General features: G+C 43.9%; 3 protein-coding genes across 18 annotated transcripts in view; 1 reads left to right on the forward strand and 2 right to left on the reverse strand.

Annotated features, from left to right (window-relative positions):
- LOC127614944 (SAM and SH3 domain-containing protein 1-like) overlaps positions 1-2280 on the reverse strand; it is a 68551-nt gene extending 66271 nt beyond the window's left edge. Inside the window, exon 1 of one of the 2 annotated variants that reach the window (XM_052086414.1) lies at positions 923-2280. In XM_052086414.1, coding sequence (XP_051942374.1) covers positions 923-1384 — 462 coding nt within the window. In that variant the 5' untranslated portion in view covers positions 1385-2280. The remainder of the gene's footprint in view (positions 1-922) is intronic. The other variant, XM_052086413.1, reaches the window with a different exon arrangement.
- The window catches only part of srsf5a (serine and arginine rich splicing factor 5a), a 97712-nt gene that overhangs the window by 46927 nt on the left and 22861 nt on the right, over positions 1-27924 (forward strand). The window lies entirely within an intron of this gene.
- On the reverse strand, positions 2645-26826 carry LOC127614940 (syntaxin-binding protein 5-like). Of its 15 annotated transcripts, none has more exons than XM_052086396.1 (28): positions 26325-26826; positions 24569-24666; positions 22497-22578; positions 21967-22067; positions 20481-20615; positions 18991-19054; positions 18233-18316; positions 17589-17712; positions 17424-17502; positions 16374-16528; positions 16053-16273; positions 15915-15982; positions 15796-15836; positions 15014-15234; positions 14641-14846; positions 14167-14292; positions 13945-14096; positions 12118-12180; positions 11946-12002; positions 11745-11810; positions 10423-10473; positions 10175-10291; positions 8748-8990; positions 7139-7502; positions 6882-7047; positions 6275-6386; positions 5971-6191; positions 2645-5810 (listed from the first exon to the last, which is right to left on the reverse strand). In XM_052086396.1, exons 1-28 carry the CDS (start codon positions 26463-26465, stop codon positions 5769-5771), a joined length of 3600 nt encoding a protein of 1199 aa, XP_051942356.1. In that variant the 5' UTR covers positions 26466-26826; the 3' UTR covers positions 2645-5768. The 15 variants fall into 15 exon arrangements, with proteins under 15 accessions (XP_051942356.1, XP_051942358.1, XP_051942354.1 ...); XM_052086398.1 differs by having other exon boundaries at positions 11763-11810; positions 26325-26825; XM_052086394.1 differs by having other exon boundaries at positions 11763-12002.

Raw genomic sequence — 27924 nt, forward strand, 5'->3', positions numbered from 1 at the left:
GGTTCCTCTCACAGCCAACCGGTTTCAATGGAGCGCTGGCGACAGGAAAGCCCTGCCAGGCAGCTGACAGCTGTCTCTGCTTTTGTCTGTTTTGTCCGAGTAGCGTTTCAACTCATCTCAATGGATGTGTTTTGCTCCAAAGCGTTGGGGACCATTACATCGTAGAAAGTGACATCAAATGAAGGAGGACTGGAGTGTTTGCAGATGCTTTTGGCACCCCCCCCCCCCTTCCCCACTCCCAACAAAAATACAACTTTAACGTAAGATTAATGGATAATTGGATGGACAGATAATAGATGGATTGATAGATGAGTGGATTTATTGATTGATTGATTGATCGTTTGATTATTGAGGGCGATGTGAAACAATAGCTTTTTTTCGAACTGTCCCTGACAGCAACACCTCACATAGCTCGATAGCCAGACAGAAAGATTCATAATTCTAAAGTAAAGTACATTTGCCTGCTAACAAACGTATTATTGATAAAGCTGCCACAATGTCGCACCAACTAGTGCCAAGGGGAGGATTCATTCAATGATGCCATTGAATAAATCACTTTCTTTGCCTTAAGTATCGTGGCCGGTATCCACAGCCTCCACACGAACCCAATGCCTAAAAATAAACCTGCTATCAGCCCGAAACAGATACTCGCCCATCCCTAAAATAAACCTGACTATTCACACAAAAAGTATTGTTTTAAGACTGTAACTTTTTCTTTTTTTACAACTTTCCACCAAAATTTGACTTTTTAGGTGGAGGTTGAACAACTCTTGATGCAACAATATGACCTGATTTTCAACCAATATAATTTGATTCTTAAAAACTACAACTTGATTCTTGTTTTTCCAAAAAAAAAAAATCTCAAAAATTGGATTTTGATAATATCACAAAAAAAAACTTTCTTCAAAATTTTGACACTTACCTTACAGCTGTACGGCGCTTCTCTGAGGTCGATCCCATCTTTGGCCAGTTTATCCCGTATGAGGACCTTGAGTTTAAGTTTGGGGTAGGTGACAAAGTCGTTGCAATCCGTCAATCTCGGGTCGTGCTTTCCGGGACAGGACGGGCGGTGGGTCCCTCCGACCCGGTTCTCTGTCCCGCCCAAGTTCTTGATCCTTTCCTGGTTCTGCATCTCCTGGCGGGGTTCCAGGGTGAAGTAGTACCCCGGTGCTTTCCTGCCATCGGAGTCCCTCAGCTGCCGGACGGCAGCCAGGAGCCGGTGGCGATGGTACTCCAAGCGGACCCCAATGGCATCAAGGTCTGGTCCGCCAATCTGCTTGCAGACCTCTAGGTCATCATAGCCATTATCCAGGAAGGCCTCCACGTACTGGCCCATGTGGAGCCGGGAGAGCCACTCCAGCACCAGGTTGGGGCCTTGGCTCATCCTGGCTATGTGAGGTGCACCTAGCCCACTACTTCGCCTCCAACATCATCACCAACAGAGATGGCGCAACACTAGGGCTAGGGGGGTGCTATCGCCCCGTCAGAAATCGGTGCACCCCCCAGTTAAGGGCCTCCAGCATTTCCTTTGATAATTTAAATATAGATTCATAAATTATTTTCTCAGTTTCAAGTCCTACTTTGCACAAAAAGGCATTAAACATGCAAGTGGGCAGAAGACCTTTCGGGCCAGTTAAAAGAATCCTGGAACAATGTTCATCTATCAGAATGTAGTTGACGCCGATCTGTAAAAAACTCTCGTTATCACCCAATTTGGATCTCTCAAGGGAGCAAAAGTAGAATCTGCTTCGAACCAGAGCCCGGCGTTCTCAAAACCAAGTCAGACTTCTCAACGTCAGTCACTTTTTGAGATAGGCGACTACCTTCGGTCGGTCTGAGTCTCGTGAGGAACCGCGGAGATTTTTGGACAAACCTCGGCTCGGCAAGTTAACAGGCAGCTAAATTTAACACGGGACAGGGTGACAAGGTGTCTTTAGAAACGTCCTGACCATCGGCTTTAAGATTTTTAGCGGGCGTGGGACGACGTCAAAATAATGCGGTCGATATTTTTTTTTATCATCCTTTAAATATAGAAATATAGAGGCAGTCACGACGCGCCGCCGGTTTGAATAATGGATCAGGAGCGAGAACGGAACACGACAAAACGACGGTTTTAAACTTAACTTCGCCCATCCAGGGGAACTCCTCGAGTCAACTTTGCTTGCTCCTCTCCCTCCGCGCGGTCACCGTGAAGAGAATGACGACGACTAGGACGACGATGATGATGATGATGATGATGCAGCTGCTCTGGTTCATTTGGCGGTGTTTTACCCAGCCGGATGAACGATGAGGTGAGCTTGCTTTTGGCGCCTCTTGCAGAGCATTCTGGGAACTGTAGGCCAATGGCGTTCAACAGTTTGAAAACGTTAACTATATATACACGTAAAAATTGAACAAAGCAACTTGTGTTCTGAAAATACATTTTTTCTTCACAAAAAATATTTTCTCAAAAATGTGATTTAAAAAACAAAAGGCAAAAACTTTATTCACATAAAATTGCAACATGCCAAAATAGGACTTAATGTTATGCTCGTTTTTTCCTGAAAAAAATACTTTTATTCGATTCTAGCTCTTTTTTTCCCCAAGAAAAAAAATCTGACTTGATTCTTTCTCTCGAATAATAATCCAGACACACAAGCTCAAGTTGATTTTTTTTAAACATTTATTTTACATTGCACAATTATATATATATATATAATCTACAGTCTAATTATTTGTGGCAGCAGATTTGGGACATCCATGGGAAATTCATCTTTAATAAAACTGTACAAAAATGAGAAAATACTGCAGCTCCACATATATTCATCCCAGAAGACATACAGAGACGGACAATCGGATGTATGATGGATGGATGGACGAGTGGGGGCTCAGACTCGGGCCCCCCACCCCCTTTGCACAGTGCTGTAAAGCCAAGCAAAAGCCTTTTATGCAGCAGTGCGTACGCAAAAGCCAGGAAACCTCGCACACGCCATCAAATGTAAACGTCTCATTGATGTCTTTCTTGTGGGTAAATACAAATGTCAAGATAATACGCGTTTGTAAACACTTAACGTCATGCATCTGTCAATGGAGGACGAGATTATGAGATTACGTTTGTTTCTGGCCCACGGGTTGCCCATTGCTGCTTTGAGGAACCGCGACGCACTTGAAAAGGAGAGGCCACAAAGGGGGGTGGAGGGGGTGACGCACCTGTATGTGACATGGGGGTGTGTCCCCCCCCCCAAAGAAAAACGCTCAAAGTTGAGCCATTCCATCCCAAACAGTGAAATTTAAAGGTAGTCCTAAGGAACATGATCACGTTTATTATATATATACACACACTGTATATATATCAACAAACCTGATCATTACAATAAGCAAATGACATCGACAGATGAGCATAGATAGGTTCTGACGTATTTTGGTCCTCTCACAAAAACAAGGTAGAAAAAAATTGTGCAAAACGCACATTGCATGTCTGCTGCTTGGCATGTGTTTCTCACTACTCAGTGGCTTTAAAAATGCGCTTTCCGTTTTGGGTGTGAATGATTTGGCGGTGGCGGGCTGGTTGAAGAGAAAATTCAATCAGTGCTGTGTTCATAAGTTTTTGCATACAAAAATTTGACCAAAAAAATCGAAACATTTTTTGTTGTTGCCGCGAAATTTCCATAACTTCTTCCACCTCTGCAAAAAAAAATAAAAATAAAAATCATACGGCAAATACGTTGACCAAAAAAACCAAAAATAAATGAATTACAGCCAGAATATTTGGCTTGTTTTACATTACTTTGTCCTTTAGATGTATTTTTTTGTTTTTATAAAGAGAAAACCTTTGGAGTTGGGGGTTTGAATGTTGGTCATTTTTTCCCCTATTTTCTAATGTGTTATTGTGGGGAAAAAAAGGGGGGAGATGTGAGCAACTAGGTGGGAAAAAAAATCAAACGGCATTGTCATGTTTTCCGCAAATTTCCCCCAACTTATTACACCAAAAATATAGACGAACAAATGAGGAGATACTCACGGTTATGCAATTAATCTCTTTGGTGTTACACAGAAGACGGCCGCAATATCTCATCAAATTTCAACTATGTTATTTACAAATATTTTGCAGCAACGAGCACAAAAAAAAATAAGAAAAAAAGATGTACACAAACAGCAGTGTCAAGAAAAAGCAAATATAGAGTCCATACATACACATATCCCTGAATATATGTATGCTCGCAAAAACGCGGCTAACCGGCTAGCTCAGCATAGACGCGTTAGCAAAGGCAGAAATGAGAACAAACGACGGCAACTCAGAATGACCGAAAGTGGAGCAATCAGTCGAAAAAAAATGGTAATAAACAAGACAGACACACACACAAAGAAAAAAAACTCATCAATAGTCATCATGGGAGAGTGAGAATGGTAGCTAAAATATAAAATCTCTCATTCTCCTCGCATAATAGCCCAGTGAATACAGTGAATACCGTTGTTTCCAGTGTACATAGCCTCTTTTCATCCTGAACACGTCACTTTTTTTAGATGGACTGCAGCAGAATACCATCTAATCGAAGCCTCTTTCACACGGAGGGGCCCGAAAAAAAGAGAGGCATTAAAGATGTGCAAGGAGATCCAGTCATTTATCTGCCTGTGCTTGTCACACAGAGCACCAAATCTCCTAAAATGGCATAGCATTGCTGAGAATCTTCCCCAATTTCCAACACCAAACATGTGACTAAAATTTTCCCAGCGTCGGACACTAAATACAGGATGTGGTCGATGACGAATTATTTTCAGCGTGACTGATTATGGCGGTAAGAAATGAACAATAATAATTTCATTATACTGTAATGACCCCCCCCCCCCCCCCCCAACAACATAATGGGTGGGGTTGGGAAAAAAGCCTAAAAAACATGAAAAAGTGTCCATCTCCAATGCGGTCACTTTGCAGAATCTCCAGGTGAAAAAGGCTTCAATGTAAACTCATCAGCGGGAGCGTAAACATCTTCCGAAATGCTCTCTTTCTTCAAAGTGTGCACTTCTTTCAAAATTCATACAAAGTAATGCCCGGCGAACAAAATTCTTCCTAAATTACCTAACAAACTTTGTGTGTGTCCTGATAAATAACACAATTTCCTATGTGTCATGATAAACAATCGAGCAAACTTCCCGCCAGCCCTGATCATCAAATATGTGTATCCTGATAAATAAGTTAACTTCTCCAGTGGCCTGATAAATTATTTCCAAAACTTCTTGTGTGTACTGATAAATAATCTAAGAACCATCATGTGTGAGTGTGTTCTGATAAATAACGCGTCAAGCATAGTCAAAGACATTTCTCCTGTGTCCGGATGGATGCTGTAACAGAACTTCTTGTGTGTCCTGATAAATAATCAAAATGCTCATCAAAGGAAAGTGACATTTTGTTTTTTTGTAAAAGATGATGAACTAGTCTACTACCAGCCCTTATTTGGTAGGAGATTCATCAGCTCCTGCTTCATATTCCTAAGTGCTTCAAAATGGCCTTTTCCTCACACAAAAGACAAAAGACTGAATCCTTCCGCAAGACACCAACAAACTTTGATGATTGCACTTAAAAGGACGGGCGGGGGGAGGTCACGGAGCGAGATCGTCAGACTTCTACTCCCCATTTAGGTCTGCAGCCGCGGTCCTTCGGCCAGTGAGGCAATGCACAGCAAAGAGACCCTGACCCCCCACCCCCCCCAAAAAATTGAAAACGTACGTGTGTGTGTGTGTGTGTGTGATTCCATAGTCCCCAGTCCCTATCATGGTGTCGCCTGCCATCATCAGAGCTGGTACCACTTCTTATCTTTGTACTTTAGCATCATCTGAGGGTTAAAAAAATAAAATAAAATAAAAAAACAAAGCGGAAGTTAGGAGGAACAGCAGAAAGAAAAAAAATTCAAGCATGTCAATCAATAGTGCATGTGACTAAAAATGTTAATTTTATCTGAAAATGGGGAAAAAAAACAGAAGTGTAGAGCATACGTCATGAGCGTGTTTGGAGAAGGAGTCCGCGCTGGCCATCATGGCAGCTGTTCTCTCCTCCAGCTCACCCAGCTTCTGCCCTCGCTCGTCGAGAGCTACCCGTGCGCGGGCCAGGTCGCCCACCACGCCCGACGCCGCGCCCTTCATGCCTTCCATGTTGCCCGGGCCGGGGATGTGCTGGGCCAGGCTACGGGAAGCCTTCCCCGACGCGGTTTCGCCGACTGAGAGAGAAGAAAAAAAATATGCATAAAGAAGTGTAACGATATTGCTTTTTTTGATGAACGGAGTCATTTGAAGCACTCACAAAGATCTTCCCGATCCAGAGACTGAGCTCCTCCACCAAAGAGGCCTTTGAAGAAACCTTTGTTGGGAGCCTCCGGGGTCTCCACTGGTGTGAACAACTCACTCAGCATCTCCTACAAGGAGACGCAACATGTTCGTTTCACTCTTTACATCTCCAGGGTTCGTAAGGCTAAAGGAAAGTTCAATTCAAGACTTTTAAAGGCCCCACCCCCACCCCACCCCATTTCACGTGATGTGAATTAATCACAACTACATCGTCTTCACAAGCTTGATGCTAACATACAGCAGGCAACACCATAGGCAAAAAGGGGAACGAGTACCGATACGGATCTGTACCGACGCGGGCATTACTCCTACACAAACAGTTTGAACTGCACACAGAAACAAAGACCGTCATTTTTTGAAAATATGCCCCGCCATCTGCCGAAACTAACTTCAGGTTTCAACATAGAATGCAACAATCGTCTGTAAATGTGCCATGTACCAGTATGTGCCCCTCTCGGCGGCAGCGTAGCCCACAAATGCATTTTTAAAAAAAAACAAAAGTGTATCTCATACAGGCCCCTGCAGACCTGCAAAGGCCATTTAAAGACCGCGATGGTCAATACCTGCAGGTTGTCACAGGTCTCCTGGCTGTAGGTGATCCTCTGCACCTCAGTGGGGGAAGTGAGGTACAAAGCCTGGCCCAGATTGGAGAAGCAGAATGTCCGCGCTATCCGCATGTCCGTAAGCGGCAGGTAGTTGACGTCCAGGAGGGGCCGCAGACTCGGCAAGCTGCAAAACGCCGCGGAAAATCGTGACGACACCACTGGGACGTCCGAGGGCAAACGTATTTTTGACAAACATCCCGCTGCATTTCGACTACCTGAGAGTCATGATGTGTCCGTTGGCGCAGAGGCACGCGATGCAATTGCCGCCGCCCATCTGTACAACGTCAGCCCTCAGCACGAAGGACGACTCGGTGATGCTGTGTTTGTAGACGCGCGTCTGGGACGGCATGGCCAACACCTTGGCCTGCTTCTCCGAGCACAGGACGGCGAATTGCGAGTCGTGGCCCTCCTGCGAAGAAGGCGGCGATGCCGGCCGGCGCCACCGGCTCTTCTCCTTCTCCTGCTCCTCGTCGGAAGCGTTGGGATCATACCATGGCTCGTAGGAGGCTGGCAGCACAGCTCCGGCGGCGTCCAGCAGGGCCATCGTCAAGATGCCTCCTTTGAGTCTGGCCACTGTGCCTTCAAATGCCAATGTAGGATATTCGTAACATTGAAAATAGAAACAACTTTACATGTACCATGTTCAGATATTTAATGAAAGGATTTTGCTCCTTTTTCCTCAACATTGCGATTTGAGAGCAAGCAAGCTATCAATGAATCCAAACCAGGTTTACAGGTTAAAAATGGCGCCATTTTGTGACGACAATTTAACAGTACTAGAACAATTTTCATCGAGTCGCACCTGTGCGACCAGTAAATTTGCAGATTTTTAAAAATTTAATTACAATTCTTGAATATTTTTTGCTGCTATAAACATCTGCTCTGCGCTTCAGCCCATTTATGAGCCATAAAATGAAAATCAGCGGAGTGACTAGTTCGTACTTGGTCTTACAATGTGCACCTCTAAATTTTCTACCTGTGCTCTGACTAATGAAATGTTACTGTGGAGCCCTGCGCAGGGGGGTATGTGTGTGTGGCAAATAATGTTGCTTTGTCAGAGGGCGAGTCATTATCAACACTCGGCCAATCATTTGTAAAAATCACACACGAGGACTGACCAATATTATAAGTCACTGGTGTCAAAGTCAAGGCCCGGGGGCCAGATCTGGTCCCCCACATCATTTTACCGCGGCCCGTGAAAGCAAATCAAGGCTGTCAAGTTCCATGCTGCTTGCTAAAGTCTGAACCAAAATTTCAAATTGTCATATGTAATCCACAATAACTGTCATTATTCATTACTTCCGATTTGAAAACTAGTTATCCATCAATTTTTGTGCGCTGTGTATGTAATATATGGAGGGGATTAAACATTTAATAAGGTTCCAAAAATTCATAATGGCCCTCCCAGGGAAACCAGAACTACAATGTGGCCCGCGACAGAAATGAGTTTGACACCCCTGGTATTATTGATAAATTGAAAGGCAGAGAATTATGTAGTGCACCTTATGCCCCACTAATGTAGTATAGGTTCATTTTATACTCCCTTTAAGTTATATTCCTACCACATTTTCACCCTGTGCCTCTTAAGTACCATATTTAATGTCTATAGATTTTTACTGCACTACGTGTAGCTGCTATTCAACGCATGTACAAACGCCTTTAACGTATTACGCTCACAAGCCTAGACTGTACCGTGTTTCGATATGATCTTGAATTTACGCATCTCTGATGCACTATATTTGCATCATATGAAATGTCTACAAACTTTTAATGTACCATATTTGCATCGCATTTAAAATCCCATTAGATTTCCATCATGATTACCACAGGAGGAGATCCCGACTGGCTGCATGAGCCTGTGGTCGTCGCCGTGGGGCAGGCTGAGGGCCACCAACATGACGGAGCCCTGGGTGGTGCCCACCAGCACGCAGGGGCTGGGCGCGCCCTCCGACGACTTCTTGGGGAAGGTCTCGCAGAAGCATAAGGCGCACACGGCCTCGCGGGACTCCCGGTCGACGCTGGTCATGCTGGAACTGCGCGAGCGGCTGAACAAGACGTCCTTAGAATCTGGATTAAAAGGGGAGGGAGAAAGACAAGGCGTGTTTTAGAGTCGGGCCTGCTATTTCAGGATGTTAAGTCATTTTTTTGGTATGAGAACTGAGTTAGGCAGATTTTCAACTACCGTGCAGTTTTTTTTTTTTGGTGGGGGGGGCATCTGTTCAATGTGGATAAAGGACGGCACAGAAAATCCTTAAGGCTTCAAGATTGAACCAAAGTGACCCGAGAGAGGACAAAACAACCGCTTTTTTCATTTTACCATTGTATTAAGGAGCCACCAAAAAGAGAAAAAAAATGCATTAAAAACAAACAAAAAATGTATATTTTTAAAGCCCAATTTTCGAGATGCAAAGGTCAGAGGAATTCTTTTGGGGTGGGAAAAATATTTTTTTTCCTATGAAAATTCTTATTCGTAAGAGAATAAATCACTTAAAAACTATCGAGAAAACTTTCCAAAATTAAGAGACCGTTGTATACTACACTAGACTTGTGTTTTTCATGATAAATGTAAAAAATAAACTTGTATTTTGAGAAAAAATGTAATCGTATGATTGTCATTTTTACATGTACTTTTTTTAAAAGTCGGAATAAGAATGCGAGTGCTACGTTTGAGACAGCTGCAATATAACAAGAATAACTGCTTTAAAAAAAATCTACCGTATGTTTTTCAACAAAGTATTTTTCGTTAAGTTTTCGTCTTACAACAATAAAAAAAAACATTTTTTAAGATAGATAGTTTGGCATAACACTTGAAAAATCCACTTGTTCTAATATCACACATCATGATTTAATCTCATCATATGTACAACTGAACAAAAACCACAAAAACTCAGTTCTCATTGTATTTTTCCCCTTTTCAGTGTCGTACCAATCCTCAGGCCAGTGCACAGCGCATTTTGAGCTTTTACATTGCCCATCCAACTTGATTGGCTTCCTTTGTCGCAATCCCACATGGCAACAATAAACAATACAAGAAACCTGCAGAACCGGTCATAGAAGAGCACCAGCAAGCCAATTGGGGGAGAAAAATTAAAATAAAAAAAAAACGACAACAGCAGCAGCAGCAGGAGCATCAATCAGGCGCAGTTGAACGTCCTTCAAACCCAAGTGCTTTAGCGCCACCGTGTGCAATTGGAAGCCTGCCAAACCGCCCCCAGCCGGCCAGCCAGAGCTCGGCCACTGGTGCAACTCACTCATGTTGTGGTCTGAGTTTGCTGTGGGGAAGACCAGCTTCACGCTCTTGCGGCTTGACGTGGGCGTGCCGCTGAGGGTGCGGTAAAAGCGTTTCCTAGACGACATGGAACGCCACGCTGCCCGCCGCGCACACACACACAACACTTTCTTTAAATTGCTATAATGATTGAATTTCAAACAAAACCTCTGTAAAGAAGGGGTCGGGGGGAATCTAAAAAAAGATTGTTTGTTACCAGCTCAGGCTTACCCGGGTTTGGTTTTTGGTCATTAGACGAGCTAATTTTCCGCGACATCCTAGCTGAAACACAAACACAAGACACCTCTTTTAAGAGGTTATACTGGGGGTGCGGTAAATAAATACAATGTTTTTGAAGGAAAGAAGATTTTCGTTGTATAGGTAAATCAAAAAACGGATTCAGGGCAAAGTTTTTTTTTTAAAAGGTGGTGATATGACATACGACAACTGTCGTGGACTATTTCTATGGAATCTGACCGTTTGTTTACTGCCACTGAAAAAATATATTAATTTTTTTTACTCGAACTCATGAAGGAAGTTACTTTATTAAAAAGGAAGCTGATCGTAACCTCCCCCCAAAAAAAACATCTTCTGATATAGTTGCACGATTGAGTATGCATGTTTTGAAAACACAATTTTAAAAATACCAGCATAGGTTTTAACCTGGATTTAAAAGCCTTTAAGTCTTATTGGTATAATTTGAATCTTTATTTATTCCCATTATTCACTTTGATAATAGAGGATACAATAATCGGGGGACCGTATTATACACAAGCACAGAGGAAAAACGTCTTTTTAAGGGTGATTTGGGAGTCGAATTATACACAAGCGCGTGCTATTCAGGGGAGTTTAACTGGAATTGATTTTATGATGGTGACAGTTTGGTCCTGGAATAGATGACTTCAATGTGGACTCAATTATTTCCAATGTGGGAAATGGTCCTAAAATACAAACCGACCGAGAGGTTGGCCAGTAACGTGTTTGTCTTGGACGTTAGAGGTTCTGCGGTTTTTACAGTAGTTTTTGGTTACATTGTGAACATGTCAAATCAGAAAAGAGCTGCCAGTTTCAGTCTTATCACCACCCTTTTCACAATCAATCAAAGGCCATGAAAAACAGCCAGAAAACACGCTGATTTCGCTTCAAATAATATAGCGAGGAGGAAGAAGGATCAGGAGGAAGCCAAACAGTTAGTGTGTCGGCACTACGCCAGCCCCGGAATCAGTAACTACTGCTCACATTTTCCATGTTTTAATCATTTTAAAAAGAACAACAACACTATTTCACTTTTTTTCAAATGGAATTAAATTGGGCTAAACTGCACAGAAAATCTGAAGCCTTAAAGAGAAAAAGATCATGCAATTAGGAGTCATTGTAGTCACAAAGCAAACGCCCCAAAAGCGCAATTAGTACTGAAAAAAAAAAACACCTTTTGATTCCAACCCTTTGCAGTCATTGGCACAGCGGCACAGTGCCTGTTAGCAGCCCGTCAATCAAGGGAGAGCGAAAGAGAGAGAGACGCAGGCCAAACACACTCGCGCCTGAGCACATACGTGTGACTGATACAGTACCAAAGTCATTGGCAACCGTCTTGGAAAAGCGTCTGCTTTTGTACTTCACTGGAAACAGTTCACAGGGAGAGAGACATGTCACATGGCGGCGCACCAGGCAAGATAATATCCGCGGAAATACATAAACGCGCATGCAAAGACACACAGACGTACGCATAACGCACACACAGCACCGTTTAGTACCCTTCTTTATGAACTTGGCCTTGCTCTCATCATCGGAATTGAAGGGCGAGTTGGATCCTATGCGACGAACAGCAGTTAAAAACACGCCCACAAGCACGCAGTGGAGCACGCACGCACACACTTGGCGCACAAGCACACGCTCCGCGCCCATCATCAGAAGTCACCGGCTCACCTGAGTTAGGAGACTTGCAGCGCTCCTCTGCGGCGTTAGGCCCATCGTTGGAATCGCACAGCGCTGTGGAGGAGGAACAGAGAAAAAAAATAGCAAAAAAAGGACCAAATGTTCCCTCCGACGACCTCCATCGTTTTGTGCTGTTGAGCTACGCTGGCTTGCTAGTTATTGAGCATGCAGGTTCCAGTGCGGCGGTAGGATGTCAAACGTAATCAACATTTGAACCCTCATCGTATGTGACTTGAGCAAACCTGATGTGATGACTTGTAGAGCAGGAAGTGCAACTGACTTTCACGAAGGAAAGTGTCTTGCTACAGAGGACGGAATAATCAATGCAGCATGTTACACATCATGCTTTTTCTTTGGCTTATATATCCTTACTAGCTGGTTCGCCGCCCTCCAGGCGGCTCATCAGCTAGTTCCTGCGGAAGGCTGGTAAGGTGGGCCTTCGGCCCACAAAAGTGTTGTTGCTTGGTTCAACTTTTTGTTCATCTTCATTGCTTATCGCGAAAATAAAGAGATGTTTAGCTCTACTAAATAACTAACAATTTTATTGCAATGCTTGTGGGTAGACAACATTTTTTCGCCAAGATGCCCGCGCGATCGTAGTGAGCCACTGCCTGAGCGGCGCAGTGGCGGCGCGCAGCGGCGCGGTGAAGTAGGTACGTTTTGAAAAGGGACAGACGGAAGGACAGACCGCGTGCGGGACGACGCACAATATATATATAGATGTAGCTATCCATATATCAAAATATATACATAGATATACAATATACATAGCTACACATATACATAAAATATATCTCCACCCCAACAGCAGAGAAGGGCAGCAGCAATGGTAAATAGAGAATTATGTGATCACAACGATTGAGGGAATCCTTTGGGCTACTCTGTATATACTGTATGCATTGAGCTGCCGCATTTTCATGGGATAGGGAGAGAGCCCTGCCGTGAATATCAAAAATCCTCGATTCGGCGACAGCTTTTTAAGTACCTTACGACTGTAGCAAAGCACCTTTTTTTTTTTTGTCTAAATGAAACTCAACTCATTTCTACATCGTGCCTTAGCACCAAGAAGCCACCAGTTGACATCAAAAGCGACACTGTTATCTCCTTGGCATGACCACAATAACACCGGACAGCTCAATTTTTGAGTGAATAACTGAGGATAGGTTCCAAAAAAATAAAAGGCAAAACAGTAAATGAGCAGGCCTTCACTGGAACCGATCTTTGTTGAAAATAAATAAAATCACATCGTAGAGTCCAGCGTTCGGTTCGTCTGAGGTTCTATTCAAAGTTATGCTATTTGATACCAGGCAATTATGAACAATGCAAAAATCTATTCATCCCTAATTCTTCCTCACGACTTTGACCGACTACAGAGTGACTAGGGTTGCGCTACGAAAGGGGATCAGGGTGCTACGTCTATTGTATAGCTACATAAATGGGAGCAGGAATCCCTGGGAGATGTCTGGACTTACTGAAGTGAGATGAGCGCAGCTTTTTCACAGATTCACAATACACGAGAGAAACTCTGGACATGAAAGACATCGCTGCCGTGGGAACGTCTTAACCAAATCATATAGAAAGAGACCACACAAAGACACAGGTGAAGATAGGCGTGCTGCGACAAACCACACAACAACAGAGACGCACAGCGCCAATGGTGACAATGTGACCCTGCAACAATCGCGCTTCACTAACCGTGGCTTTGCTATATTGTGGCTATATCTAGTTGCTTGTCAATATCGCAGAAATTGTTTTAAGGAGGTCCGTATGGCTTTTTAACAGTAATTGAAGTTGCGACTGAGTGACAAGATTTCTGACCTCCAGAGGGCTGGCGAGCTTTGCGCGGGGAGCAAGGCTGCCTCTGGTTGGGCTCCGACGGGCTGTACAGCTCCGACGTGCCCAAGTTGAGCAGCAGCGTTTTTTGGAGGTAGTCCACCACCGCCAGGCCATTGCTGTTACCAAACACCACCCTAAAAAGACAGTAGTGGATGTAAATTTTGAAACTCAAAAGCACGCGGTGGACACCTGATGGAGACTCACAGTCCGTATGAGGAGTTTATGGCCAAACTAGTGATCTGTTGAGGTGGTTCCCCGCTCACCCACACCAGCTGCACCACCAGCTCCACCTGGTAGCCCGGAGACTGCTTCAGAGGGGAGCTGCGCACCCTGAATGCAAAACAACACAACAGGCCGTTTAACATTCCAAGTTTAAAGTCGGCATTTAAGTGGCGGGCAGCTTTTAGTGAACAAAAGACTTAATGATTTTGATCTGTGGATGGTGCCGTGCATTTGAGTCCGGCTGTTTGACAAAATGCAAACTGCTACATTAGCAGAAGCTCATAGTCAGCGACGTGTAATCATGATGTGTATATTTTTAAATTTTAATTTAATTTAAATTAAATATTTAAATTTCCCCAGTGTGGGACGAATAAAGGATATCTTTATTGTAAACTGTTAGACAAAGAGCGGCACTGAAATCAACATTTATGATACCAATCAATATATTCTCCCTACTGCAGGCAGGGGATGTTGTCTCGGTGTCCGTCTGCCGACGAATTGCTGCCATTTCCACCGGCAGAGGGTTGAGTGGAGGCTGTGGCGGGGGGCTCGCCGTCCTGGGGGCTGGAGGGCAGCGAGGACGCCTGCGTGGGGGTCTGCTCTCCGGTAGCGTCGGGCGAGTCCACGTCGCTCAGTTCGCACTGCATGCGCACTTCCAAGAGCTGTAATGTAAAGAAGAAAATATAAAGCCGAGATGTGACTCTGTTAAAGGTGCTCATTTGTGGAATGGCTGTGAAAAAGTTTTGAAAGGGTGCCGTCTATTCAAGTCCGAAAATATATATAAATCATGTATTTATGAAAGTACAATATACGATATGCAAATGCTAACCTGCACGTTGGCGGTGGCGACTTCCTGCTTGCTGAAGCGGTAGACGATGACGTGCGCCGACACGCCGGCCACACACAGCATCCTGCTCTCGGGGCACCAGCACAGCGTCTGGATGGCGAAGGGGTCCTCGTCCACGATGTCGGCGTTCGCCTTCTCTTCCTTGCCGCGGGCCCTCTCGAACACCTTGGCTGTCTTCAGCTTATACAGCACTTGGAGCATCACTGTGGTGGGAAGAGGTTGCCAAGGTAACAATCGCAAAATACAACGGGCGTATGCACTCGGGGGAGGCGTTTTATTTGTCATAAATTAATGGCCGCTGTAGGGAGACTTTCATTCGTTTTAAGTTGTTAATTTTAACGATTGCTTGATGCAAGACTTCCGGAATGACTTAGCGAGGTGCTTATTCGTCTTAAGTTGATGATTGCTTGAGGGAGGCGCTCAAAGGTGCCTAATGAGGGAAAACGCTTTAACCTGATGATTATTTGAGAGAGGTGTTTAAGTTGACGACTGCTTGAGGGAAGCATTTATTTGTCTGAAGTTGATGGCTGCTTAGGAGAGGTGTTTGTGGATTTGTGGATTGCTTGAGGGAGCTTCTTTTTTTTTTGCCTTATTATGATATTTGGTTTTAAGGGGGCATTTAACTCATTCAGTACCAGCCGATTCTGGACCAAGTCTGAAAAGACGTTTAAAAACGTCTTTGGGAGTGAATGAGTTAATTTATGGTTGCTTGAAACCTGCATCTGGAAGTGATGGCTGCTTGAGGGAGGCGTTGGTCCACTTACGTGCGGAAGCGTCCCAAAATTTGATGGAGCCATCGGCATGTCTATTTTTGGAGTGAAAGCACAAACATTAATGAAGAACTTCATGTTTTTAAATCGACAATGTATCATGAATCACTCACCCAGTGATGATGATCTCGGGGTAACTTTCCGTGCCTTGGCCCCAGTTTCCCCCGCTGATGGGCCAATCCTAGACACAGGAAACAAATCATGAGTGAATGCACGATTAAGGGGAGCATCGCTCCAGACTGAGGGCCCACCTTCTTGCTGTACCCTTGCCTCTTCTGCCTGCTGCCCACCGAGTAAAGTGCGGGAATGAGTTCGGCCGGGCAGTCGGCAAAGTACTCGCAGCAAGTCACTGGGGACTCATGGATGCTTAGGGGATAAGGGCTCTCGAATATCGGGTACCCAATCTGTCCGAGGTCGATGACGACTAAGTCCCGCTCCAAGAGGACTACCACGGCGTACGGCTCCTGAAAATCTAAAAATCAAAAGCAAGGGTGAAATAAGCGGAAATGGAACTGACCGCGCTGTAGGCCATTGGAGTGATACTAGTGCATGGTCAGCGACTGGAGGCTCACCATTGGGATACGGCGTCTCGCACAGTGTGAGGAAATCCACGATAGGAAAGTCCATTTCCAGGACGGCGGTGCTCTTCCCGTGCATCACCGTCAGACAGGCTCTCCGACCCACCGTGTCGTAGGAGAGACCGCCGGACAGAACCATAAATGGGTCTCTAGGTGTTCGAAAGGAGATTGAAACCTCTTTTAGGTTGTCTTAAGTTGACAATTGCTTACGAGAGGCATTTATTTATCTTGACTTGATGATTTGTTTGAGGGAGGCATTGATTGAATTGAGTTGTGCGTTTTTTCTTAGCAATTTTAATAAGCAGTTTTATTTCTGTACTTCATTTTAAAATGTATATTTGAATCATGGAAAGCGCAGTGAGCTACCTTGTGTGTGAAATGTGCCATATAAATGAAGCTGCCTTTCCTTCCTTTGAGGGGGGCGTTTTCAGTACATTGAACAGACAAGGGATTTTATTATTCATGATTTTTAGATCAAAATTGGAAAAAAAAACATTTCATTAATGAAATTAAATGACTCAAACGACATTTTAGGGTCATAAAACTAACGATAATTTTAGTGAACGTGTCCTTCGTTATCATCCTAGCCAGTTAATATCATACATCAGGTTCGGGGTTCATTTTAAATGCTATTTTAGTATTCCTGGATGCCTGTGCAGAAAGGACGTATAGACACCGTCTTTTGAAATTTGTAGTTTACATTATTGCAGAATATTGAGTGACCTTTTTCCCCACGTCTTGCACTGGGTAAACACTTTATATGCTTAAAAAAAAAAGCTACGACTAATAAACGAAATTAAAACAAAGCAGTTTCAAAATAAAATTTTTAATCTGCAAAAAAACTAACTGAATTAAAAACAGTGAAAAATTGAAAAAAATAAAAACAAATGAAAAAACTCACTATAATGAAAACCCCAAAACTATTAGAACCCTGGTTGACATGCACAAGCTGTTGTGACAGAATAACAGGAAAGGCTTCTTTCGAGACAGGATGTCGAAGTCTGCTTGTGGGTAAGACAGGATGGGCCTGTTAGTGGCACTTACCCGGCCCGCGTGGTTTTGTACTCCACCTTCAGTATTGGCTTGCATGGCTCTGGCTTCTTGCCATCCTTGGGCTGCTTTCCTGGTGTCAAATGGTGTGGGAATTAAGTCAGTGTTTGGCATCAGTGTGTATTTATGCAATATAATTGTGTGTGTGTGCGTTCCGACCATGCGGCGTTATGATCTGTGTCGGCTTGGCGGGAGTTCGTATGTTCCAAGTGGTCAGGGTGCCATCCGAGTGGCTGCAGAGGAACTGTTTGCCCTCGTGGTGCCATGCAACCGAGTGGATGGCCTGGAAACCACCAAGGCATAAATAGCACACAGTGGGATCTTCTTCGATCAGACAAACTAAGTTGACAAACTCTTTTTGTTAAAAAAAAATAAAAAAAATACCAAAATCTTTAATTTGGATGTACTCTGGCCAGTATCACGCATTTGTGCTCTTTGACAACAAGGAGCAAGGAGTGACGAGGTAGATCGCAATGTTAATAACTAGAAATTAAAAGCCACAGCGTGTTTTCTATGGTTCACGTGTGACCGAACTTGTGCATTTGAGTATATTTTTAACAAGAAGTACATGGGGTGTTTACATTTCATAATTTTGTTTCGCAGCTCGACTAGATGCATTCATCATTTAATGCAGATCTGTTTAATTAATGTCATTTAAAGTGAGAATTTTGTTTTTTTAATAGAATCGGAAACGATCTTCATCATGCGTTAATCACAAGTGCCGTCTTGCATTTCTGGTTTTGCGGAAGCATTGGGCAACACCTCCGAGGAGGAAGTTGAGGAACATAACAACAGGGGCTTACCTCATCATAATTGTAGCGGCAGTCAGCTTTTTTGGACTTCAGGTCCCACAACACCACCACACCGCACTCAAATCCAATGAGGAGCTTTAGTGACAAGAGCGCGCACACACGCACACACACAGACAAATTGCGTCACACCACTTGTGACCATTCAGTTTGGCAATTATTTGCATTCAAAAACTAATTGGGATAAATTAAGAGCAGGTCATGCTTTGTTGTCGTCTGTTGTCATTTTAAAGGGCAGTTTGTGGTCCAGAAATGTCAGTGGGACCTGGCTAAAAGTATTCATAGTATGGCCAAATTGAGAGTTTTAAACTGTAACTTCAATGGAGAATGACATGAGACAGTAACAAAAGACGAGAGATTAACAGACTCGTTCGTACGAGCCCTGGGATTTCCCCTCCAAATGAATGCTTCACACTAATCGGCAAACTTCCTGTTCACTTTCAGAAATGAGTCCTTGAGACTTTCTAATACATCCTGGTACGATACAAATGTCTGGTGTCGAGAGAGAATTATAAAATAATGAAAATTGAATGTTTTTTTGGGGGGTTGCCGGGGGCAAGTTGGGGAACTCTAAAATTTATTTTAAGAGCGCAAATAATCATCAGCTAATAAAGTAACTTAATGTTATTTCTTGTGACTTTCTTGTCTCATTTCCTTCCAAAAGCACCCAATGCCAAAGACGAACATTAGTTTTGGCCACACTATGAATCACTTGCGGCCTTTGCTACGTGTCAGTTAATTGCAGGGGTTACCTTTCCTTCATCCATGGGGTTATCACTGATGTGCACTACAGGCCCTGGGTGTGTCTTGGTGGATCTGTGCGGAGGTTAAAAGGGAGGAAAGAAAAACAGGTGTCTACGGTTAGCCACTGTTGCATTCTACCTATTAGCATGCAGCTAACACAACATTAAAATGGGATACTGTGACAGTGTTTGGATGAGAAACCCTCATATTCACATGCCACGATTAGTATTGTTATGCTTAGGGAGGGGGGAAGAAAGAAAAAAAAAAGCAAGACCATTTTAAGTCTCATTTGGGAAGGAACCGTGCCACAGGGTAGAAGGAAGGAAGGCGGGAGAGAGAGAGTGAGAGATAGATAGAGAGGACAGGGTCACATGAGGGTCCAGGAGAGATTACAGAGTGCAGAGACTGCATCACCGTGGAAACAGAGAGCGGAAAGAAGTGTGCGTATGGCCTAAGAGAAAAGTGTCGCAGACTGTGAGTGCGGTGATCTGGCTCGGCTGGCTAATGATCTCATTGCTGCTGAGTCGATATAGCAGCAGCAGCAAGGGGGGCAAGGTGGGGGCGGTGTCCAACAGCAACTCCACTCAGTAATCATCACAATGTGACACATCATACATTTCAAGTAAACAGTGATCCTGTTTAATCGCAGGTGATGGATTCCAGACAACCTATGATCGGTGAAAATCTGTAATAGGTAGAAAAAGGCATCCTCATGTAAATTACACTCAGCAAAATATTACTTTTTACTTTGTTCTTGCTTGTATTATGAGTGTGTTGGGAAAGTTTGATATATAGTATGGGAGCATTTTATTTCAAGATATCCTGACTGTGGATGGTATGATAAACAACGACTTCTCGGCCATGTGCACTGTGTGACCCAGGCAATGTGAGAACTTGCCTTATGGCCATCATTCAGTGAGTCGTTGCCCGGCCACCCGACTGAATAATTTCTGGTTTTGCCCTGTAATACGAGCAGTGCAAGTCATAAAATATCAAATGAGTACACAAATTAATTTACCAAGTAGATGCTGACGTATGCAGCATTTAGCAAAAAGCATAACTAGGGAAATTATCAGCGTGTTTCCCTCTTACCTCCAAGTCTTGAGAGATGTCTTCGAAGGGTGAGTAGTTGTACTTTATTTTAGTTTCACAATCCCCTAATTTAACTTATTTTACACTTGATGTCAAAACGAAAAACTGCGTGAACCTCTATGTTAAGGTTTTTACGACAGACTGATCACTTCCTGTTTTGAAATGAGAACAACTTGGAAGTCAAACAGCAACGCTTCTAATTAATTGTAATGACCACTTCAAGTAAAGGAAGTTAAAAGCTGTAATCTTCGGTATTGGGTTGAATATGATTTTTTTTTTGGGGGGGGGGCTCCTATTTCACTTCGTTTTGCATTCACATTGCAATTTATGCTCAAATATCTCCAACAGAGGGGTGGGGGAAGAGCAAGGGAGGTGGGTGAAGGGATGGATGGAAAGGGGGACTCACAGTTCGATGGCTTTATTCCACATGATGACGTAGCCTGAGAGGGTAAAGGATTCCACGTTGACAATGTGGATGTTGCCTCTTTCCGTGCCGATGTAAAGCCACTTACTCTGGAAGGGCAGGTGGCAGTACGTGATTCTGCGGGAAGACATTGAGATGAAGACCTTGATGTGTTTTCTGTTGCATTTTACCAGTCGGTACCAAATAGTACCGCAGTAAACTACAAACCACGCATCTCTCAGAACGAATCACGTTAAACGTTCGAGAATGACGTGGTTCTCCGGTTACTTACGTCCTGTGGTGAAAAGGGCCCAAATATCACTACAAAAGTAGGCTGGTGGTAACCAAACTTGGGATCAGGCACAAGATTTTTTTTTTTTTTTAACAATCAGCTGATTTGGCACAGGAAGCAGACCCCAATCTATTTTGCACCACGGACCGGTTTCACACAAAGACACATTTTGTAGGTGCACGGCAATACCGAGACATCCACAAAATAACGAATAACCCACCATTCGTGGCCACCGTCAACTGCCGCATTATTGTTGCTGTTGGAGGATGAGTTTCTTGTGCAGCGCACACATACGCGGCTAGGCTCAACTGCGCTGAGAAAGGCACAAATCTGCTCAAGATCGACTGCAGCTCCGTGTCCTTAGTCAAGCAAAGCCTCAACGCGTGTACATTGTAAATTGTCAGGGTGACATGTAACGTCAGTCATAATGTGTGGGGTTTGTTCACTGTGAATTTGCACTCTGAGACACGTTAAAGATGTTTTTAAAATTAGAATTTCAGATAACGAGTAATTACCACTGAGCTAGCAAATAGCATTTAAGCAACTGATTAGCGCGTTAGCTCCGAAACGTTAGCATGCTAGCTTAGTCGACTTTTCATCATATAGTAGACAAGTGGGGAGCATCAGATTATTGTATTTCATTGAACAAAAGCATTTAAATGTGTTTATTGTTAGTTTTACACCTTTGAGTCATATCTACAGTGAATAAAATCACAAGAGTCATCCACCGGCGTTCCCTATCTGCCTCGCTATAGCGGGGGACATACCAGGGGGACAATACAAAATGCTTGGTATGCAAATGCGCAGCTACACACTCCGATCTGTTGCGCATTTATTTTTTTTTCAGTGCACCCCTGTAGATAACTTTGCAACTCGCAATTGTGCTTACTTCAGCCAATGCAAAAAGCAACAACAGCAAGTTGAGTCATGACAAAGTCGTGCTATGTGCTTGATAAAGTATCCAGCCGGTTACTCAACTTTGGTCTAAAATGTATTCTGGGTCCATTGCCAGGGTAAAAAAAAAAAAAGAAAAAAAATTACAAGAGGGCGGACACAAGAGACACTGTAACTGCCCACAATTGTTGAGCTGTAAGCAAGAGTGACAGGCTAAGATTGAATTACAAAGTCCTCGCTCGCGTGATGGAGGGGACCTGTGCGTATCTGTAGCGTTACCATCGCATACAAGTCTGACTGTACCTCTCCCTGTTGAATTTGAGTGAATGCAGAATGGCAGGGATCTTTTGCCTCAGGTTCCACAGGTGGATGCTGTCATCAGCTAAGGCACTCACTAGCGCCCCCTGAGGAAAGAAAGAGCCGCATTACGTCCCATGACGGCCGTAGGAGGGCACTGGGCGAGCACTGTGGTAACAAAACCAACAGGAGGGCTTCATCGGGAATCATCATGACATCATGGAGGAATGCATACCGTTTGTTCTTTGCAAGGCCAAGAATAACCCCCAAATACTTGGGCTACATCAAATGTTCAACTACGGAACTGCAACCTTCAAACAACAAGAGCTGCATCTTTCCATGGGTACCTGTGCCAATATGGCAGATACGCAAACAGTGCAACCACTGTCCCATACAAAAATTACAAATGTCTTAAATAAAATACACATTATGTCAGCGTAAAAGAAGCACATTTATGGTATTTTTTTTAATGTGAAAACAGGTCAAATTTGACCAGAATCAGTAGACAAGTATTAAAAAAATAAATAAACCCAAACCTCGTTGATGAGAAACTGGAGCTGGATGACACTGGCGCCACTTTCATGTTGACAATAACACTCCACACCCGCGCGGCCGAAGCTGTGGGTTGGCTCGGTTAAGTCAAAACACACATGGACAGAGCGAGGACACCGGCAAAGATTGACAACTTTTTGTTTTCTTTTCTCTTAACTCTTGTGAATTCCACAAACATTTTGGACACATTTGTGGCAACATCTACATGAATGTACTGCTCTGAAAATTCAAATGAATCGCATGTTAAATTTCAATTGCAATACTGAAGGGGGTAAAAAAAAGAAATATATTATTTTTCAAAATAGTTTAGCCGTAGTGTCAATCGCAAAGTGAGCAATATTATCGTTGGGAGGGCAGAACTTTCACTGCAGTATATCATCTCACTTTGATCATTAAGCAAGTGGTGCCCAGAGAAGTGCCCGCTATCCAAACACATTGAGCGATTGCGCTATAAATCAAACGAGCAAGAGTGTGGGGGGGGGGGTTCTGTCTTGTTTACTGCCATGATTTGGTCTATAACTCTTGTTCAGCTCGGCCCCGGCGACAGCCATCTGCTCGCGTGACCGTTTCGCCGTCGCCTGCCTGCTTTGGATGCAGAGATGAAAAGGAAAACCGCAAGGAGGAGGTGGAGGAGAAGGCAGCGTGGACACCGGAACTCACTCGATGCCAGCAAAGTAGAGAAAATAAAAACACCTTCTGCAAATAGCGCAGGAGGAGACGCTCCAGACAAACAAGCTGCTCCTCCTGAAGGAACCTGGCGACACATCCGCGTCGCCATCCCCGCCTTTTCAAACATCTCGAAGGGACTCGGCGCAGGGGTCAAACAAAAGATTAAAACAACCGAGGCGGGGTTCTTTCAGGACTCCAGAGTCGCCTGTCACACGGAGATGGTGGAAAAAATTTAAACTGCCTGAACAAAAGTGGCTTTTATACAAAAAGGGCAGCATATTGCCACATCTCTGGGCGCTTTCTGACAGCATCCCGCAATCAAAGATTATCCAAATTGAGGCTGGATTCTTTCAGGACTCCACAGTGGTGGCTTTTTTCACACAGAGATACTGCAAAATTGATGAATAAATCTTCTTGTGACCTGGCCAATTGATTATCATGTGCTGCTGCCTGCGCATGATAATCATGTGCTTGTTATTGCTTTCTCATTTCATTTTGTTGCTCTCGTCTAGTGCCCCCGCCCCCATTAGATGGTTAGCATTTTTTTTTAACCTAACATATCAGGTTCCTTCCTGCAGAGATGTTTGTCACATGCAAAGCTGCTGATGTTGAAATGCTTTAGGCGAAATCCTTGAAGGGAGGAAATGTTTTACCAATCAACCACTGACACATTCACCTTGCGCCTCACCGCAAAACCGCAGCATTTTTGGCTTCCCCCCCCCCCCCTCAGATCTCTCAAAAAAATGTCTTGGCTCAAATCATCTTAAAATTAACTTCTGCTTGCCATGAAAGGTCAACATTTAAGGCCGCCCGTATGATAACGAGTAGTGGGCAGCGGATCTGCTCTAACAGGCAGATAAAACAAATGTGGCAGAGGGCACATCTTGTAAAAGTCCACATTTATTGCTCGTCGGCACCTCATTGAGCTGCGACGGACGGCATTTTCCGAAGTCTGGGGGCAACGAGCGGCGGAGCAACCCATGCGACTTGTCTTTTGATAAATGGGCCAATTGCCTGAGCGACAGTAATTCCATCAGCTCCACCTCGCGCATCAGGACCGCACGGAAGCTAGAAACGCAGTCTCAAAATCAGAGAACGCGGGCGCAGATGCGTTGAAATGACAGCAGCAGACCAGCTCCAAACTACACAACTCAGTTTTTTTCCCAACGTGAGCTAAAAAGGACCAACTTTGCACACAAGGAGGATTTAACACTAGTTAACAGGTCTTATCCTTGACTAAAATGGCACGCAACTAGCTACTTTGAGGGTTCTCTGCATGAAAGATCTATGTCTTAGTGGTTAACCGAAAATGTTTGACAGTTTGAAGAAAAACTGCTGAATCACTTGCCTTGCATGAGTCTTGTTTTTTTTAAAAAAAAAAGGATACAGCCTCAAAGCTCCGGTCAGTGTCCCGACAGCCAAGATCTTCTGCACGGGGTCAAAGGCCATGGAACATGGCTGATGCGGGAAACCATGACGCACAGTCTAGGAGAGAAATGAAGCACAATTCTGATCAGAGCCAGCAAGCACAGTTATTTGCTGCAAAACAAATATGATCATAACCAAGGGACAGACAATATGACCTTAAAATAACAATTTAAAAAAAAATTCTGATGCAGTTCAAGTGTAGAATTTCTGCTTAAATTCAGTGGGGTGAACAAAAAAATAGCATAAAATTCTGACAAACTAAAGGAATTTTTTTTCAACACGTCATTTCAGAGGCTCAAAATTGGACAATTTAGGTCAATTATTTCCCCAGTAAATTTCCCCAGTGTGGGACGAATAAAGGATATCTTATCTTATCTTATCTTATCTTAAATTTGAACACCTTGTGCTGGCAATGACTGCCTGAAGGCTTGATGCATGTTTTCTGATGCACGAAACACGGCGCAGGCATGAAGCCACGCACATTTCCTGTCATTCATCTCAATCATGGGGAGAAAGGTTAGAAGACTCCTCCCTTCTCCACACCATTACATAAATATGCTAATTTGTATAAACAGTGCCTGCTGGTGGGAATAATCACTCTGCATGATCAGATAATCAGATTACCAAGAGACCATTCAACAATGAAAAAGATTAACTTCACAAAATGAGAACTGGAGACGGTGGTAAATGAAATATGTTCGCTACGCAGTCCGTGGAGACAACACCTTCTCATAAGGTGCCACAGCGGCCCAAATTTTAGATGCGGTGGTTGCTTAAATTCGATGCCCGAGTTCGGTGGACGAAAAAAAGTTATTGGGGGCAGTGAAACCATGCTTTGAATGCCACTGCCCGGCATCATCTCATCTCTACGACTCTCAAGCAAGAAAAACATGCTATCCAAGTAGTAGTTGCCCTGGCACACAGCACAATTCCCACAGTCATTTCACTCTTGAAACCACACATTCCCACAGTCATTTCACTCTTGAAAAATGTGAATGTCAGCGTGCACAAGTATACATGCATCATTTCGGTGCGTACATATCCTTGTACATGAGGCCCCATTCCTTTTAGATACTTCATTGATCACAACACCAAATCAGAACCTCAGAACTGTGAGGTCACGTGTGTTAACCACGACACTGTGTTATGACACCACCTCAGAAAGTGAAGCATTGTAAATCAAGGACCCCTGGTACTGACTCATAACGCACTACTAAACCCACAAAAGGAATTCGTATTGGGCAGATTTTAAAATTGTCAAGTCACCAGAATCCTGAGCCTCTGAACTGTGAGGCAGACATGGTAAACGCCTGCACTTAAAGGCCAATTAATTAATAATTCCCCAATAAACTAACAATTATAGTCATGATCATAAATAATTCGGTGCCATGAGGTGATGTGAATAGATTAGTGCATTATTGTTTCTGCCCCCAAGACCTCACCACAGTGGAGCGTCAAGTCGACTTTCAACCACGGGAACGTGAAGCACCACAGCCCGGCTAAGCGAGCGGACGAGTCCGGCAGGCTAGCCGCGATTGAGTAAGTGAGCCGGGGGCGACAAGTCAGTGCGGCGCAAACAAGCTCTTTGGCAGCCAGCCATCACACACAAATCCGCCGCGAACGTCCGTTTGAGCCTCAAGTTCTTTTAAGAGTCCAAATGCCCCAACTCGGACGCGACGAGCTGTCACTCCGGGAAGAGGGGAGAAATACAGCACCTTGCAAAGCTGGAAATGCTCCGACTGCAGACTCTCCGGGACGGCGTCATTCTCCTTGCCGGCCCCAGTCTGCGAGGCCGACGACGACGAAGAGACCGCCGTTAACCCGTCCAAAACCTTACGAATGTTGAACTTCTTCATTTTCTTTGGTGGTGTTGGAGGATGCGGCGAGGGGCACGCGCGCCGCACCGAGCCGAGGTTCCGTCAAATAGCTAGCCGAGCGTTGGGGAGGGCTTAGCAAGCCAGTGAGCTAACTGGTTAGCTTGACGAACGCACACTTTTCAACGCCGCCGTTCCGCGTCCATCTCGCGGGTTGCGGGAGATGTCGCCGAAAGGCGTCGACTGGGAACTACCTCCACGTCGTGGCCCAGCGTCAATGCGGCATTCACGCGCTGCGCACTGACGATGTTTGAGTGAGAGGCGACCAGCCGAGCTGCAGACAGCCCGTTTCTCTGCCCCCACTCCCACAAGCGGCGAGCGGGGCGGAGGGAAAGGGAGGAAGGAAGGAAGCTAGCTGCTAGCCGTTAGCTGCTAACAGGCTACGGAAACTTGGGAGGACCCGGATGTGCAAGACCTTTTGCGCCACCAGTCCAATAATAATTACAATAATAATAATAATTTTAAAACACTTACATCACTAATGGTAGTTATACTACTACTAATAATAACCAGTGCGAAAGGAGCTATGGTATACTGTATTTTCATTGGAGAATAAGATTTTTGTTATTTATGTTATGTATTTGATATTTTGTGTAAAGCGCCACGTTACACCTCCAGCTGCTGTGAAAGCACCATTTGAATAAAGTTGATTTGATAATAACAATTATAGTCATGCTAATGCTACACATGTTTATATTTTTATTGTTTGTAGTGCAGAACTGTACTGGAAATGGATTCCACCTAAACCGGTTTCTAATACACTGTTTACCTACAAATGAAAAAGGAGCATTACTTTGTTACCTTTGTGATGGTACATTTATGGATACAGCTCTTGAACTGGGTCTTTAAATGACAAGAAAACCATCTAATTTAGGAAGGTCATCATGTTCAAAGGTGAAACATTTTGGCATCGTGACTATGTTATCCGAAAGTTGAACGTCCCAACACAGGCCAAATGTGAGTAGAGGAACTTGGAATTTGGTGGCAAGTGTAAACTCTTGCATGCAGCATAACAATACATTAGTGTGGAACGATGTTCCTTACTAGCAACATGAAGATATGAGTAAAACTTCATATCAATTCAAGTGAGCCCACCCTATACTTGAATGTCTTATCGCACCGGATCTTTTCAGGTGAAATTTGACACATGGGGTATGGCTTTTGAAAGTGGCGCGTGAAAATAGGCCGCATTTCCTCCTTGGAATCAAAGCAGGCGGATTGAGTTCCATAACAGGAAAATCTGGTCAGATGAATGTCTGCTTAAATAGGTTGACATTTTGAGATAACCTACATTTGCAATTCTTGTCGTATTCACATGTCATTAGCAACACCCTTTCTAACTACACATTTATTTTCATATCTTCCTACCTATCTTCATATCTATCTATTTAACCAACTAGTTATCTAATCATCTATCTTAAGTGGATATAAAACCTCAACA

This window comes from Hippocampus zosterae, chromosome 14, assembly GCF_025434085.1.
Source record: "Hippocampus zosterae strain Florida chromosome 14, ASM2543408v3, whole genome shotgun sequence".
Classification (NCBI taxonomy): Eukaryota; Metazoa; Chordata; class Actinopteri; order Syngnathiformes; family Syngnathidae; genus Hippocampus; species Hippocampus zosterae.

Coding starts and splice junctions, on each gene's coding strand:
- LOC127614940 (XM_052086393.1), bottom strand. CDS start 26,465: ATGAAGAAGTTCAACATTCGTAAGGTTTTGGACGGGTTAACGGCGGTC. Junction 22,068..22,496: donor TCCAGTTTCTCATCAACGAG/GTTTGGGTTTAT, acceptor TTCTTTCCTCAG/GGGGCGCTAGTGAGTGCCTT. Junction 6,192..6,274: donor TCTGGATCGGGAAGATCTTT/GTGAGTGCTTCA, acceptor CTTCTCTCTCAG/TCGGCGAAACCGCGTCGGGG.